General features: G+C 51.5%; 1 protein-coding gene across 1 annotated transcript in view; it reads left to right on the forward strand.

The window, feature by feature from the left end:
* Positions 1 to 16271, forward strand: part of MEGF9 (multiple EGF-like-domains 9) — a gene marked incomplete at its 5' end in the record, with an annotated part of 21843 nt that overhangs the window by 3486 nt on the left and 2086 nt on the right. The window contains 4 exons of the mRNA XM_010179995.1: positions 3543 to 3655; positions 8707 to 8846; positions 12306 to 12449; positions 13314 to 13586. Coding sequence (XP_010178297.1) covers positions 3543 to 3655; positions 8707 to 8846; positions 12306 to 12449; positions 13314 to 13586 — 670 coding nt within the window. The remainder of the gene's footprint in view (positions 1 to 3542; positions 3656 to 8706; positions 8847 to 12305; positions 12450 to 13313; positions 13587 to 16271) is intronic.

Below are 16271 nucleotides of genomic sequence, written 5' to 3' on the forward strand. Positions count from 1 at the left end.
CTGGTGGAAAATGAAAAGGTCGTCACCTTTGCCTTCTCCCCAACCATCTGGGGCAGCAGTGGGAGCCCTGTGGCTCCTTGCAGTGTTTATGCAGTGCCCAGCACACCCCTGCCCTCTGCGTCCTGTGGTGCAGCTTTGCCCAAAATGCCCCTCGTGTCCCCAGCTGAGCGGTGGCAGGGGGAGCTGGCACAGCGGCTGCTGCCCCAGGACGTGGTGTGGCTCTGCCCAGGCAAGAGGAAAGGGTTTGGGACGGGGGAAGCCTTTCCCTGCTGCAAAGCAGCGACCAGCAATACAGGCGCAGGTATTTAAACGCATGCGGAAATAATTCTCCTGTGTAAACCTGTCCTCTGGCTGATTTATTTAAAGGAGCAGGACTGCACGGAGCCCAGCTTGAAAGAGGCACCATGTGGTACCCTGCTGGTGAGCAGGAGATTTCAAATGACTCTGCATTTTGAAATCTATTTATTTTTACCTTGCTAGCAGCCAACCCCACACTGAGCTGCCGACAGGGGTAAAGACTTGCCAAGGGCAGCCCAGTGCATCCCAGTGGTCTGAACCCCGACACCTCATCTGCCGTGTGCTGGTGCAGGGCTCTCCTGCACCCCAGCGCAGGAGGGAGAGGTGGTGTTACCTTGATTTACCTCGTTCAAGACATTAATTTGAGGGTTTTTTTACCCTGCATGCAGGCCTTTGTGGCTTTTCTCCAGAGCATGGCCCCACAGCTGCAGGGACAGCGTGTTCAGCCCATGAGCAAGTGTCCCCCCGTGGTTTGGGATGGGAGTGGAGAAGAAGGGCTGTGAAGCAGAGCAGATGCTATGAGACACCGCTGCCCGGCAGAAGGGTCCAGCCCTCAATTCCCGAATTCCCTGGGAGGCTGTTTGTGTGTTAAACTCCCTCATTTTGGTCCCAGGGAAGGCAGGGGGTGATGCAGCTCCTGATGCACCATTACCTGTGCTAGTGAACAAGGGGAGAGCTGTGGCTGCTGTGGGTGTTTAAGGGTTGCCACGTGGTTTAGCTAAACCTGGGTTAACCATCTAAGCTGGGTTAGGTTTTCTCAGTTTCCTATTAAAAAACAGCTGTAAACTAAACACACATAACGCTATCATTGTCCCTCATGAGAAGAGGTGCATGTTAAATTAGGACTCAGTTTAAATTGCTCCCTCTGCCTGTGCCTCAGTTTCCCCACACCCAGAAGGGCAATGGGACCTGCTGCACTGCTTGGAGGTGACGCTGGCTTTGGGTCATGTCCTGTCCTGAAACACTGCAGGTGTGCAGCTCTGCTCCTTCGCAAACCGAGGAGTCTTTCCTCACTGGCGGCTGGGGACAGCTCTGGGGGCTGGGATCATGGCTCCTGCCGCGGGCTCAGCATAAGTCACATTAGAGAGCTCTGTCACTCATTTCTGTTTAAAAAAAGAGATAAAGCATGCCTGTGAATACTGAAGTGTTAATTCAGAGCTGTTTTACCCCCTCAAGGGGATCTCACGCTTTGTGTTCGCATTAAAAATTACAGCAGAGCGTCCCTGGGGGCATTTACAGACGCCGTGCCCTGGAGCTGTGGGGCTGACCGGGGGTGCTGTTTGCTGGGCAGGCTCCATCCCTGTGTGCCGTCTTTGTAGCGGGCTTCTCTTTGCAGAGGCTGATCCTGTGACCCTTACTCGCACGGATTTGTGAGCGCGTTGCTGGTGAGAGCAAGGTCAGCAGCACAGGACAACGTTCTTTGTTGAGGCCTTTGAATAAGGGCTGGGGTTTCTGAAGGAGCTGGGCAGGGAGAGCTGCACGCTGCGCTTGCAGAGGTGGTGGGATGGGAAAAGATGCAGAGACCATGGAGGGGGAAAGCGATAAGGAACATTGGTCCTGGTGGCGTTGGCGAGCACCCGCGTGGGTCACACGCTAGGAGCACCTTGAGCATCATGGGCTGTGAAGCTGCCTGGGGCAGGATATGTTCATCAGAAAACACAAATCCGTTGAAAATCGGGGCTTTTGTGGAGCTTCACCAGCCTGGGCAGGCAGAGTGTGCCTGGTGATGGTTTGAGATGAGAGAGCTCGTGTTTCCAGAGCTTCTGCCCATCCCACCGCAGGAGGTTATTTGGGGGAAGGCGGTGGAGTTCTCATTTTGCATGGAGAAAATCTTCATTTTCTGCCTCTAGACTGTCATCACACTTCTGAAATGTCTCCTTCTGCGTGGGAACTGTTGCCATTCTACTGAATTTTAGCAGTCCAATAAACCACACTGGTCACTGCTGCCCTTTGGGGAGAAGACCCTGGGAGCCCAACTCCTCAAGGACTTAATTTTTAACAAAACTGGAAAAAACCCTTTCCCCCCTCTTTTGAAAAGCCTGCTCTCCGTTGATATAGATCGGCTGAGCACAACCGGTGCTCATTATCTCCCAGTAGTGCCTTGTCAGCATCGTTCTGCAGAGAACAGATTTTTTTGGTAGCGGAAATTGTGACATGTGGACATCATAAAAGCAGAAGAATACCCAGTTAGAGCATATTTTTCCTGTGTGCTTTAATTATCTAAATCTCTCTCCTATTACAGACTCTTATTTCCTTTACAACCTATTTGTTCTCCTCCTCTTTTCCCCCACAAGCAGGTAAATATTGTACCTGCACCCATTTTTATGTGGTTGCACGCAGGGGTGGGAAATGGGTGAGGGACTGGACCAGTGGCAGTGAAAGGCAAATTGTTACCAGCTCGCCTGCAGTAATTGTGGCTTCTCAGAAATCCTCCGATTGTGTTGATTTTTCCAGCAGGCTTCGCCATCCTGGTGCTGTCTGATGCAGACTTGCTGCTCTGGTAAACATTGCCTGCTCACAAAACCAAAAATATTGACTCAACTTTTTAAGTTGCTGTGGTTGAATTCTGGTTTGGGGAGGTGGTGCCCAGCCTGGCTCCAGGCCGTGCTCGTCGCCTGTGGCTTTTTCTGCTGCCTGTGAGGAGGCACCAGTAGAGATCTGGGACATGGAGGGACCATGCTGGGCAAAACCGGTGCATTCAGCATGGACCAGCCCCTTTCCCAGTTGATGTGTCCTCTTCTACATCGAGGTTGCCTGTCCCATCCCCATGTTGCTGTGATCTCCAAGGGATGCTCTGGGAGCACCACTGGGGGTTAAGATTTTGCAGTTACTTGGGCTTTTGCTGCTGTTCCCTGTGCCAAACCGTAGAGGACCCCATCCAACCTCGCTCTCTGGGGTCGTCATGGTCTTCCCATTGCTTCCGCCCTCCCCACCGCCAAGGTCCCCATGGGAGGTGGCGGAAGGGCACCCGGAGCAGACGGCACCGCTCCAGGCTGGAGATCCCCGGCTTTCCCAGCAACGCAGGGCATCCTCGGCAGGGCAGACGGGGCCGTGGGGGCGGCGTGGCCAGACAAGGTGGCCCTTTGACATTTACAGAATGGCCTTTCAGAGCTGTGAAGAGTCCCCGCTCCGTCGAGGGCTGCCATATAAACAGATGCCGTCCCCCGGCACAAAGCGAGGAATGCGGCGCACAATGGCCCAATGTTCACCGCAATAAAGCTCCGCTTCTTCTGCCCTCCACAAAGGCGGCTCTGAGCCGGGTGGCGGGCGAGGGGCTCGGCTGTGGACGCACCAACCCTTCCACCAAAGCCGGTGGCTTTGGTTGGAGCCGAGGGAGCGGGGAGGTGAAACCTCACCTGTGAGCTACGCGGGGCCTTTTCCTGCTCTTCGCTGCCCCACGTGCTGGTGTTCAAGTTCATTGACCTACAGGAAAACCCACACGTGGGTTATGAGGGTTCTCGGTTTGCTCCAGGGGAGTGTTAACAGTGTTGGTTTTCCATGGAGGTGTCTAGGAACACTTAGGGAACGTTTAGCTTTCAAATGTTAACTTTTCTACGTTTCCCAGACAAATGTAGGATTTATTCCCTGGCTGCTGTCAAACATCACAGAAAATCAGCACAAAAGGAGCCGGGCTCGCTGGAGAAACGCTCCATTTTTAGCGACATCTCTTCTGAATCCTCCGAATCTTGTGCAGCATCCTTTTGTCTTATTCCATCAAAGGGCGACAAAGCCTTTTCATGAGGGTTGTTTTACAGATGCTCGTAGTTCAGCACTGTGTTTTTCCCCATTCAGACGCAGCGCTGTCGTTGCTATTAATTGTCTATGTTACAAGAACACCTCTGGGCCCTGCTGGGATGAATGATGGGCATAGTGGGAACCAGAGGATTAGAAGGTGGGGATGGGGAGGCTGGAGATGCTGCCGGGTCAGGGAAGGACGGGCTGGAGCTCTCGCTTTCCTCTTTCTCCAGGCAGCATAGCCCCTCGCCGGCTCTCTGGGGATGGTCCTGGCTAGTGACGTGGTCCTGGGCGATGCTGTGGTGTGAGGGCTGTGTGCGTGCTCTGTGCTTCAAGGTGAACTGCAAATGTACTGGGGAAAGCTCTTCAAAGCTGTGGGGGGTTTTGTGTGGCTCATCCGCAAGGTATGCCCTGGGTTGAGACCCAAAGGAGCTCCCTCCTCCTCTGGCTCTGCCCCAGCATCTTACATCTTTTAAAAGTAAGGACACAAAACTCGGTGCTGTACCATTTGGCTGGCTCGGACCTGGTCAGGCAGCCCCTGGGCTGTCAAAGGCAGCTGGGAAAACATTCAAAATGAATTTTTCCCTTTCCTCCTCCTTGGAGAAAAAAAAAAAGAAAATAAATGGTTAGAGCTTGCTAAGGGTTTTCTGTTACACCATTAAACTCTGCACAGCGTGCCTCTGCACGGCCCTTGAGGCCATGGTCCTTCGTCTTCCCATCCATCTTGTGTCTGTCGCATCCCCGCTAACTTCAGGATGTTTCTGCAGAGGAGGACTGAGACCCATTGCAGATGCAGCCGCACACTGCAGTCTCTCTGGGATCACAGATATTGTAATGCTTTTTTTCTTCCTTGCGATGAGGCCCTGTTCACGGGCTGTCCTGTGCTGCATGGGGCAGGGTTAGGGCAGTGCTGGAGCTCCCAGGAGCAGCCGTCCCGTCTGTGTGTCCTTCCCTGGCCACCAGATTTCCTGCAGGGTGCTCTGCAGCTTCAGGCTGGGCACAAGAGGGGCTTTTGGGGCTGTTACCTCTTCTCTCTGCTCTGCTCCGAGGACACTTCCAAGCGGGGTCAAACCTATCTGCAGTTGTCATCTTTAGAAGTAGCCACAGTAGTGCACAGAGCGGGGGTCTCTATTGTACCCCCTTAACTTTTGTAGCTGTAAAGCTGCTGTCGCTGTAAAATCCCACCGTGGGGAGCGTTTTGTTGCCACTGGTGCCAGGAATCACCTGGGGGGTGATGGGATTTCCCACGTCCTGTGGCTGCCCCCCTTGGGTGGAGTAGAAGGAGGCTGTGGCAGTGAATCAGGCTGGATTTTACGGACGTATTTTGGGGTGTAGGCTGTTCCCCTTGCCCAATCTTTTCGCTTTTACTTACAGTCCCCTCCCCAGTGCCTGCTGCTGCCCTGGGTGGCTGCATCCTGCCCCATGATGCCATCCAGCCCCAGGCTGTTACCCTGCAGGCGTCCAGACAGCAGCTCCTGAGGCAGAACACGGAGCCCGAGGGCTGGGAGCTGCCAGACGAGGCCACGCACAAGCTCCTGCCGCGGGGGGTCCCAAACCTGGCGTGCTGCCCTCACCCCCCGAGGGTCGGATCACTCGGCGCTGGATCTGAGCCTCACACGTGGTCTGCCCCTGTCCCCGCCGGCCGGCGAAGCGCTGCCCGCGCCGTCTGCCAGGCGCGCTGGTGCTGGCGATGGTTTTAATCATTAGGAAACGTATGTGAAGTTGATGGATGATGTGGTGGTGATGTGCACTACCTACACGGTCTTTAAAGTAAGTATATTCATAAAAACCTAGTAGAAAGCAAGGCTGGCAGGAGAGTTGAGTTACTGGAAGTCTGGTTTTGTCCCAACACGTCCTTCCATCAGCTCTTTTGTGAGAGCTGAAAATTGGCTGGTTTCAATGGAGTTCATAATCATCTGAAATGGAGCTGAGCAATTGATGTTGCTCCATCAAAATGTTTCCCTCCTCCCTTCCCCCTCCTTCCCCCCCAGCTTCCCCCAAAAAAGAAATTCCTGGCTGATACACAAAATCCAGCTCAGTTCTCGCTGTGCAAGTATTAAACTGTGGGTCTTTTCTTTCAAGTTTCTGGATTTTTATGGGCACAATCGGTCTGTTAACAGGACTTTTTTTTTTGTGTGTGTGGTTGCAATGCATTTATATCATTGACCTTTGCTTTAAAAAGTGTCTGACAGTCTTTACTGGGCTGGAGCTATGAAAAGGAGTGTTGTAAGGGGGCTTTATTCTATGGAGGCAATGACCACAGGCAAAGCTTTATATTTGCTGAGTGATTTAATTCTTGCACATGCAGAACCTGGCTCTGTGCCATGTGTAACATGTTGAGAAAAGGTCTGCTTGAGAGGCATTCAACCCAAACTTTCCAAAATGGTCTTTTTTTTAAAAAAAATAGCTGGATTTCCTGTTATTTTAACGCTAACAAGTAAAATCAAGGGACGCTGCCCCAAAATGCTGCATTGAGCTATAGCAGAGTCACTATGGGGGGAAAAAACCCTTCTTTCAAGAAGTGAATTGGGAGTGTGGATGGAGAGGTGCCAGGCAGGAGGAAGAGGAGGGTGGTGTTAAGAGAAAAGCTCGGACAGGAAAGGGTAAAACAGAGCCCCCTGGACTCCAGGGTGAAGATGATGCAGCTCCAAAGCTTGGTCCTGTGAAGCCCTATTCATAGGGCACACCCCCAGCAGATGGGTTTTCGGGGTAAATATCAGATCCCTCCCAAATGAGTTGCTTTTTCCCTGCTTGGCTCTGACCATGCCCTGCCCGCTTATGGGGATATCTGCCCAGTAGCAGTCAGCAAATAAAAACAATCTGGGTTTTGTTTTCTCTTGTTCTGAAGCTGTGACAACGTTTGGATTAATGTTAGGTCTTGTGAAAAGCTCTTTAAAAGTTAAACGTGCTGAGCTGCTTAACAGCATCCTTTGAATGCTGCATCTGCCTGCTGCAATTCCAGATAACGGTCTGCAGAGCAAGGAGACATCGTATTTCTTTCTCCTCCTTCTCATCAGCCCATTAAATATTCCTGAAATTTCATATTCTGAAACTAGTGAGTTGTGTAGCCACTTGGGCTGAGCTCCGTGTTCTCGTGTGCCTTTGAGTATCTCCTCTTCCTTTGGCAAGCAAACGACCAGGAATACTGAATTATGTTAATTTCTGACAGAAGCGATGTCTTCTCAAAAACATTGCAATCGACTGCATTTTAATTAAAACCAGCACATCTACGGTGCATCAGCCCTTTTGGAGCTTCAGCCTCTATTAGTTTTAATCAACAGATTTTTCCAGGGGCTTTTAGGAGCAAACTGTGCATTGCTCGCTCTTCCCCAGGAGGAGCGAGGGCAGACAATGGATCATCTTCACGCAGGCACACCAGACCCTCAAGTACTGAATTAATAAAGTGCATCAATAGGGTGAGGCTCTATAGGGGTAGAGCTCAGAGGAGGGCTTATCCAGTGGTGTGGATGGTACCTGCCTTGTCCACTGCAGCTCTGAATAAATCCATGTCCTGGAGGAGACCATCATGTTAATTTGGGTGGCTGTCCTGGTGTCCCTGTGCAGGGGCTGAGGGTTCCTGTGGGTGTCCCCAGGTCTATTGGAGATACAGAGAGGCCTTTCTGCATGCTCTCATCCCTGGTTCCCACGTGTGCAGGTGGGATGAGTGTAAATGGCAGTTGCTACGCCAGGGGGTGGATGGGGAACAGCATTTTATCCACTGCTGTGATTGCTCCGAGAGCCGAGCCCAAATGCTGCCAGTGTGTAAAGTCACTTATGAAAGCCATAGGTTTGGAGTCTCTCTGTGGCATGGAAAGCCAAAGGAATGAGGATAACCTTTGCTTTTTATAGCCTCCTGGTATTTGCTCATGCCAGCTACCACCATACCCTCTATTTTGACTGTGCAGAGCTCCACCCTTGGCACTGTCAGCCTTGGTGCCCAAGTAAACAGGCTTCTGCCTGGGCTGAGCTGTGGTGGGGACTGCTGGGAAAGGGAAAACCCTTCCCCAGGGATGAAAAAAGGGTAGGAGGAGGTGACTGGAGAGAGGGTTTTGTCCGAGTGGCCGTGGGGAAGTTGTGTGGAAGGGATAAAGAGGATCATGGGAAGCGCAGGGGGTGCTGGTGGCTGGCGCCTGCCCAGGCTGAATCCCGAGCGCGACACCTGAGCTGCTGCGCCGGCTCCCGGAGGAGCTGGGAAAGCAGGTGGTGAGCGGGGAATTGTCCACTCACCCGAAAATCCAGGAGGTGCCACTTGGCACCCATGCAGAGGGGAGGGGATTATCCACGGGGGTGCTCTTTTATCATTCAGAGGCAGTGATCGTGGGGGTCCTTGTCCTGCGGGACCCAGGGCTTGAGCAGGTGCTGGATGGAGCTGGGACCAGACTGGGGCTGTTGGAGCATCACTGGGGCCTGGTGCACGGGGATGGCTCTGGGCCAAGGCTTTCCAGAACGAGCGATGATTTCTGGTGCCCAGCTGGCAGTTGCTGTCAGGGCAACTGGTTTTGCAGAGACCCTTCCTGAACTCCGCATCACTTTGTGGAAATTGTTTCCCGTGGGTTTCACGTCCTGCTTCCAGCAGGCATTGCCCTACTCTGGGAGTCCAAAACCCTGCCCGTGGTTTGTACTTTGGATGCCTCCAGCACATGCAGATTTCTCTGTTTGTTTTTCTCTGTGCAGCTCGGGGGAATGCCAGTGTAAAGTTGGTGTCACGGGCCTGAAGTGCGACCAGTGCAGTGATGGGTACTACAGGTTTAACGAAACCGCCTGCGAGCCGTGCCAGTGCAACAACCACTCCAAAACCTGCAACAGCTTAACAGGTAACGACAGCCTTTGCTCTTGTCACCGTGGCGGGTGCAAGCTTCGCCTGTCTCCTCAGTCTCTGGTTTATCCCGTTTTTATTCAGCAGTCCTCTGCTCTCACCCTTTCATCTGCATCTTTATGCCTTGGGTCCCTCGAATCTTCACCTTAAAACTGAAATGAAAATGCAGGGCAAGGTTGGAGCTACTTCTCTTCCCAGGTAGTCAATAAAGGCTGCGTTATTTACCCCAGGCTGCAGTGCAGAGCCTTTGTTCTGCAGTCTCTATCGGAAATCAGTGCTCTATTGTTCTCTGCACTTACACAAATACACAACACCGGCTTTTAAGGAGCTTTTGTTTAACTGCTGTTTACCTGGAAACATATACTGTGCTGGCACTGACGTAAGGTGACTGTTATTGCCACAGATTACGTGATTAATGCTGGAAAAAACTGGCAGCACCTAATAAACGTTGCCCACTTTTTATAAATTTGCCTTGTTCATTTTCCTTGATGATTTCTGTGACTGTCTCTCACTTACGCAGATGTTGATGCAGGGCAAATGGTGAAGCACCTGTGCTTGAATAGGTTATGGGAGGGCAGGGGGAACTGAACGGCTTTTCCCTCCCCACTGAAAGGAGAGATCCCAGAGGAGCAACGTTATGGGACTGCCTGCACAGTCCTCGCTTTAGCAACACAACTCACACTGCAAAATCCAAATTATCTTCAAAACTTCCAGGCTGAAATGCAATTATGTCATGTTTCTTGAGGAGCTTAGAAAGGAGCAATAGTTAAAAATATCTCGCAGGGTTTTTTGCAAGGCTGGCACAGAAGCAGAGCTCATCCAAAATGGTATTTCTGGGCAATTTCTGCACTGGTGCCTGCTCCCCGCAGCCTGTGTGTTTGCAGCAGAGGAAGGGGCTGTGCCCAGCCAATGCCCCAATCCTGCTCAGCGTCAGGGGTAGCAGCAGGCACCAGATCTGCACTCCTTGAGGGCGAATTGCTGCATTCATTGCCATACTGAAACGTATGTGCTTGTGTCCTACTAATATTGAAGGTTATAAGCTGTGCGCACATCAGCTGTGTGACTGATTTGGAGCTGGGTGTGTGGGTTTTGTGAAGGAGTAAGATAATCTGCTCTTCCCTGTTCTCCCTCAGTCTTTCCCCCATCTCTTGGTTTTGAAGAAACCCCAGCACAGAGCTTGCCTGTGGGATGGGGCTGTTCAGGCCGTGCTTCTGCTGCAGCACTGCACAGACAAACCCTCTCTTTGGTTAATGACCTATTGTGGATTTGACAAAAACCCTTTTAAAAACTTTTCCTCCATCTGCTTTATTTGCTGCTGGGGGTGGGGGAACCCAACAAACCCAGAACAGAGAACAGTCGATTAAAAATGAGATCCCATGTCTAATACAGTAACGCAGTGCACTCAGCCTGCTCTAGAGACTGCACTTTGTGTGACCTCCCCGGTTTTACATCAAGTGTGTGTAGTCTTTGTCAAATTTTCAAGGTTTCTTTCTCATTAATGCTGTACTTTGGGCTCCCTCTGCCGGCTCTGTGACCAGCTCTGCACGGCCTTGTGCTGGCCAGGAGGAATATTTAAAATCACTGGGCTGGAAATTGGGCAGCCAGAGCTCCCCAGTGACAGCGCTTCCTTCGACACGACCCTCCTGCCCCGTGCTGTGGCTGTGCAATGAGTCTGGTTGCCTCTGCCCAGCTGCGGTGCTGTGAGGCCTGATCCCTCCTGAGGGCATTATCAGGATGGGAAGTGCTATTAATTATTAAGACTTTCCACAGCGATACCTGATTGCGAGCCCATGCATGCTTTGCGTGGCTGAGCAACTTGCTGTCTCATTGGAAACGCAGCCATTTCGCAGGGTTGGTGTAGATAAATGTGAGTAATTTCCATTGATGGGAAAGACGTTGGTCCTGAAATGACCAAGACTGTAGAGAAAACGCAGGTGTGGTTCCAGATTTATACCATCATTAACGCCTGCAGAGCACGGTCCAAGGCGCCTTTAGTGCTGATCAGGCAAAGTGACCACCGAGCAGCCGCTCTGTCCCAGGCTGAAGCAGCTGATTGAGGTTTTCAACGGCAGAAACCAAGCCCAGCAGATCATTCTCCCCCTCTAACCCTGACATCTCTCCCACAAAAACCACGGGCTCGTGTCTGACAAGCAGTCGGGTGAAGAGCAGAGGGTGTGTGGGAGCTGACGCCGTGCAAGCGTCCTTAGTCATCGGGGCGCTGCCGGCCCCACCGTGCGGGTGCAGCGGGAGCTTCCCAAAAGCGGCAGCTGCCGGGTTTGCTTCCTGCCCTCGGTGCAGGGGTTGGCTGCAAGGAATTGCTGGACTTGATGCTCGGCTGCAAAGTCATCGCTGTGGAAAGAGAAGGGTAGGATCTGTGGTTGGGCTTGCAAGGAAGCCAAACTCTTCCAGTATTCACAAGAAAATCTGCTGTATTTTTTTAGCAGTCAGCATTAACCTAATTCAGGATTTTTTGTGTGGTTAATGGTGATATGAGACTTTTCCATACCCCCGCAGCACTGCTAGATTAGCTCAGTGCATCTCTTGTCTGCGCTTATATATACAGTGAATAAACTGCTCTGTGCCGCCCTGGTTTGTTAGGAGGTGGCTGTTGCCTTTTCAGAGCCTTCTACACGAGATTTAATCAAACCAGCTTCCCTCAGGTCACCGCCACCTCGGCGAGGAGCCTGCAGAACTGCAGAATGTTCCTGATGATGGATGGGCTTTTGATAGAGGCTGCGTTCTTATAACAAGGGAAATTTTTCTTCCTCTGGTCACAACAGTATCAAAAAGCAATTTAAAGGGTCATTAGGACACAGCTCTGCTAAGACACAGCACGTTGGTTTTCTGATTCAAGGGTTTCCCCAGGAAGTGGAGGTGGCTCCCGTGAACCCCCAGTTCTCCTCTGAAGGTCAGTGCTTGCCGCTGTCCTGTGGCTGTGACGGGGATGGAGGAGCTGGAGCCACACTGGTGGGATGGAGCCGTCTGTCCCCGGAGCAGGACAGTGGCACTTCCCTACCCCGACCACCGCTCTGTGCTGTAGGAGAGGCTGCACACCAAAAAGTGCCAAGGGTCCTCCTTCCTGGAGGGAGCCCTTGTGGGAATGGGGATTTGAAGCGCAAAGATCCCATCTCACTGTCCCAAATATGAACTAAAACCCATTTCCTTGAGGACTATTTAATATTGAGAGTGTGTCTTTACCTGCTCTGACCTTTTAGAGTGATGAGCTGTGGGCCTCTCTGCTGGGGCTGCCAACTTCTTCCCATTATGTGTGTGTCTGGAGGCGGGGGACAACCATCAGCAGGTCATAAGAGGCCAGGGTCGTGTTTTGGCCAGAGGGCATCCAAAATCACCTGTGAGCTCTGATAATTGAAAGCACTCCGTGTGGGTTCTTGCTCCAAATGTTCTGCTCCAGTTCCTGCTGCCTGAACGGTTGCCTGTGCTCCTGTCCCTTCCCCAGGCACCTGCCTGCACTGCCAGGAAAACACCGAGGGAAGCCACTGTGAGCTCTGCAAGGAGAACTTCTACAGAAGCACCCATCCTCCCCACGCCTGCCTTCGCTGCCCCTGCTCCACCGTGGCATCCACCGGCACCTGCCGAATAGGTAAGGCTTTCGTTCTGGTCGAATTCCTCACGTAATGAATGTAGCTCTATGCAACTAAATTGTCACTGAGTGCATCAGCCTAGCGAGGCGGTTTATAGCCCGTGAATCTCCTGTTTGTGGGAACCGGGGCACCTTGCTGGAGGCAGCGCTTGCCATGATGCATCCCTGGTGCCTCTGTTGCCTCTTGTGAGAGCAACTGTACAGCAATGGGCATCAGAAATGCCTCACAATGGGCTGCAGCCTGCTCTGAAGAACCTGCAGAGTTTCACAGAGAGAGACTGTTGGGCATGTGGCAGCCAGGAGAGGTGCGGGAGATGGCCAGCAGTGCCACGTAGCTGTCCGTGGCTCTGTGAGCCCTTTCTGAACATCTCCATGGGACTCCAAACAGAGATTCCCCAATCCTCCTGCTCTATTTTGTAACCGAGAGAAGTCATAGCTGTAATAAACATAAGTAAAAATTTTCCTTATATACTTTCTTAATCAGTTTTGCAATGAAGCCACCTCTGGCTTCATGTAGGCCAAAAAGGTCCTGCAGATTGCTGACATCTCCAGTATAGTTCCAGCTGTTTTCTGAAGTGGGCTGTTTGAGATGGAGTAATGATCTGTTTGCTTAGCAACATGCCAAGCATGCGCGGTGATGCTGCTGCGAGGCACCAGAAACCCCTCAAAGCATTTTTTTCCCCTAGAAACAGAGAACGCTGCAAATCAAAAGTTGTATTTTCAGCTTCAATTTGAGAAGGATTAATACTCGGTGGCTGCTGATTTTTGTTATAGTGACTTGTGGCCAGGTCCCACTGAACAACTCCCGCAGTGGGTGTTTCTCTGCAAGGGGCTCACACCTGGTTTGCTTTCTGTGTTCTCCAGAGCCTGGTGAAACTGTCCCGAGGTGCGACAGATGCAAAACCGGGTACACCGGCCTGAACTGCAACCAGTGTGACAACGGCTACTACAACTCTGACAGCATCTGCGTGAGGTGTAAATGCAACGGCAACGTGGACCCAGCGCTGTCGCCCAGCGTGTGCAAGCCGGACAGTGGGGAGTGCATTGGCTGCCTGTACCACACTGCGGGGTTTCACTGCGAGGAGTGCGAGGATGGCTACGTCCGAGACCCCGAGGGGACCAACTGCACCAAGAAAGGTAAAACGTGCTCCTCAAACCAATGTTGGAGCTGGCTGTGCGGCTCGGGTGGGCACAAGCTGTCTGAAGGCTGGGGAGGGAGTACTCTCAGTTGTTCAGGTTGGTCTGGATTCAGGGAAGGAAATCAGACCTTTATAACACGTTGGTTTTCAGATCTCCGTTGCTCGAGATACTTCATCTTTTAGTGCCCAGTGACTTGTCCTTATTGACCCGTCCATTCAATAGCACTGTCTGGTTCCCTAGAAAGGGTGTTTTGTAACTCCTCATACTCTGCAAACAGTAACTGTTTGGACTGTGTCTTTGCTGGTTGTGTTGTTTTGTTTTTTTCCTTTTTAAATGGGGAAGCCAAAGCCCAGAGAGATGAGGTCCAAACTTGCACAGCGAGTCAACGCCAGAATTTACCAGTACCTGCTCTGGGGGTCTCTCCTCAGTCTTCTAATCCACATCTGAGATGCTGCATGTAGTATCTCAGATGCAGACTAGCTCTGGTACTTAGAGAGGCTACAACATAGCAGGAGAACTCGTGGTAAAATGAGAGAAAATGGTTCTTAAGTTGCTTCTTCAGTGGTTATCAGGAGGTTGGTCCACAAGGTGGATCTCCAGCTCCATGCATGGAAACATTACCACTGTTATGTATTAGAAAAGAGAACCCAGAGTTCAGGAAAGTATCTGGGCCCAAATTCGTCCTTGTCACCAATAGAGATTTAATTCAGATCTTCCATTAGGAGCTAATGTGGTTTCCACTCCCATGCTGCTCTCCGGAGGTGTAATCACAGAGCCCTCCTCTGCGTGGGGAGATGATCAATACAAAAAGTTGAATGCTCATTAGCTGTCACTGTACGGTTGCAGGGCTGGAAATGGCAGCTTTGCATCGGGCCATCCATTATCTCCCCTGCACAGCTCTGTCTTTGTGCAAAGGGCTACATGACCTTGCTCCATTAAAATCCATATGTATGGCTTTGCTTGTATACCTGGAGTTTTCACCGTTCATTTTATTTTAGTGGCATTGTTGTAGGCAATTCCTGATGTGGGGGAAAACTGTCCCCTTTCAAAGGGACCGAGACATGCTCTTCCGTTGCCTTGACACCTGTTTTTGTCCCTTTCTTATTAAGCAATTAAAAAGGAGTACAGTTTCTTTCTGTTTTTTTTTACACACAGTTTGTCTGAAAATGGACACGCTGAGGTGCTGCACATTACCTAGTGTTAGCTTCAAATTTTCATAAGCCAATAGTGCATTTGAGTGCCCTGCTTTTGGGTGGCTTCTGGTGTGAAATCATCACCCACCAGATCCGCAGATGAAACTGTTGGAGTCTGAGGCTCTGAGTGGTTGTGACTGAACAAGGACATCATGTTTTGTACCAGCCTCTGGTATCCACGGGGACTGTTCAGAGACTTAAACTTGATTTTGATGCTTTCAAGGCTGATGGAGAGAATATTCAAAGGAGGTGTGGAATGGCCAAAACCAGTGTTTCTGAGCGCTGGGAGGATGGTGTTCGTGCTGCGATGGTGAGACTTGAGATGGTGCGGCGTGGCACCGAGCCACCCAGCCCAGCATGGCAGCCCTTCCCGGAGCTGGCACGTGGGCTGCTGGCGCGGCCCCGGCTGCTGCCGGAGCTCATTCATGGCAGGAGGCAGCAGGAGCTTTGCAGAGGCTGCGTTTCAATCAAGCAGCTGGATGTGACGCTCACGTCAAAGCTGCCAAAGCAGCCCATTGACTGAACAGCTGCCGCTCTCAAGGAGCTGCTTCAGGACATCTGGAGGCTGGCACAGCCCTGGCGAGCGGAAACAGGCGTTGCTGTATCGCGGCCCAAAAGCCGCAGTCCGCAGTCAGAGCACGGCACTGTTTGCCCATGACGTTACCGTCGGTTACAGGAAATGTTTTCACCCATGTCCCTCTTGCCAGCTCTTAGCTGATGCTGACTCACAAATAAAGCCCAGAAAAGTCTTGTTTCCTTGCTGGTGAATCAGCCATTGTCTCTGTTCTGCTTTTTTTCTAATTATAGCAAGTGGCAGGGTTTGCCAAGAATTGAGTGTCGATGAAAGAATTTGGAAAGGATGACTGAATTCCTCATGCCCTTCTCCCAGAGCTGTAACCAGGAACCTTTTGCTCCTGTCACGCTGCTTCCTACTGCAAAATCCTGCCTGTTATCCCATAGAGAAATGCCTTTTGGCATTCAGCATCCTGAGTGTCCTTATCAGCCTAAGGCAAGGCCTGCAGAGAACGGAGGAGCTGCTACAGGGAGGGACTCTGAGCAGGAGCCTAAATTAGGGGTGTGATGCCCCCTCCAGAGGAGTTTCGTTCTCAATTGCCTGAACTGGGAATGTGACAGCTCAAAGTTAACTCGTGGGAGTTCCCCAAGGGCCTGTGGCAGGAGCCGTGCTGAATATTTCCAGCTCCTGTTGCCATTGGAGATGCGGCTTAGTGCACAATTAGTCCTTCAGAAGTGACTCTCCTCCTCGGTCATAATTAGTAGACGTTCTCTTCAGGAGAGCTGGATCAATACAGCATGGCACCACCGGCTGTAATTGCTGCAGCTGAAAGTGGGTTTAAAATGAAGTTGCATTTCTGACAGCAGAAGGAGAAAAGGGAGAGAGTGGGAAAGAGGGTGCAGAGAGTCCTGTGGAGCTATAGGTACAGAGAACATTGTGGTTAATTGAGGCTTCAGCTTCTGGAGGATTCCTGCT

Source organism: Mesitornis unicolor, unplaced genomic scaffold (assembly GCF_000695765.1).
Source record: "Mesitornis unicolor isolate BGI_N332 unplaced genomic scaffold, ASM69576v1 scaffold14022, whole genome shotgun sequence".
Taxonomy (NCBI): Eukaryota; Metazoa; Chordata; class Aves; order Mesitornithiformes; family Mesitornithidae; genus Mesitornis; species Mesitornis unicolor.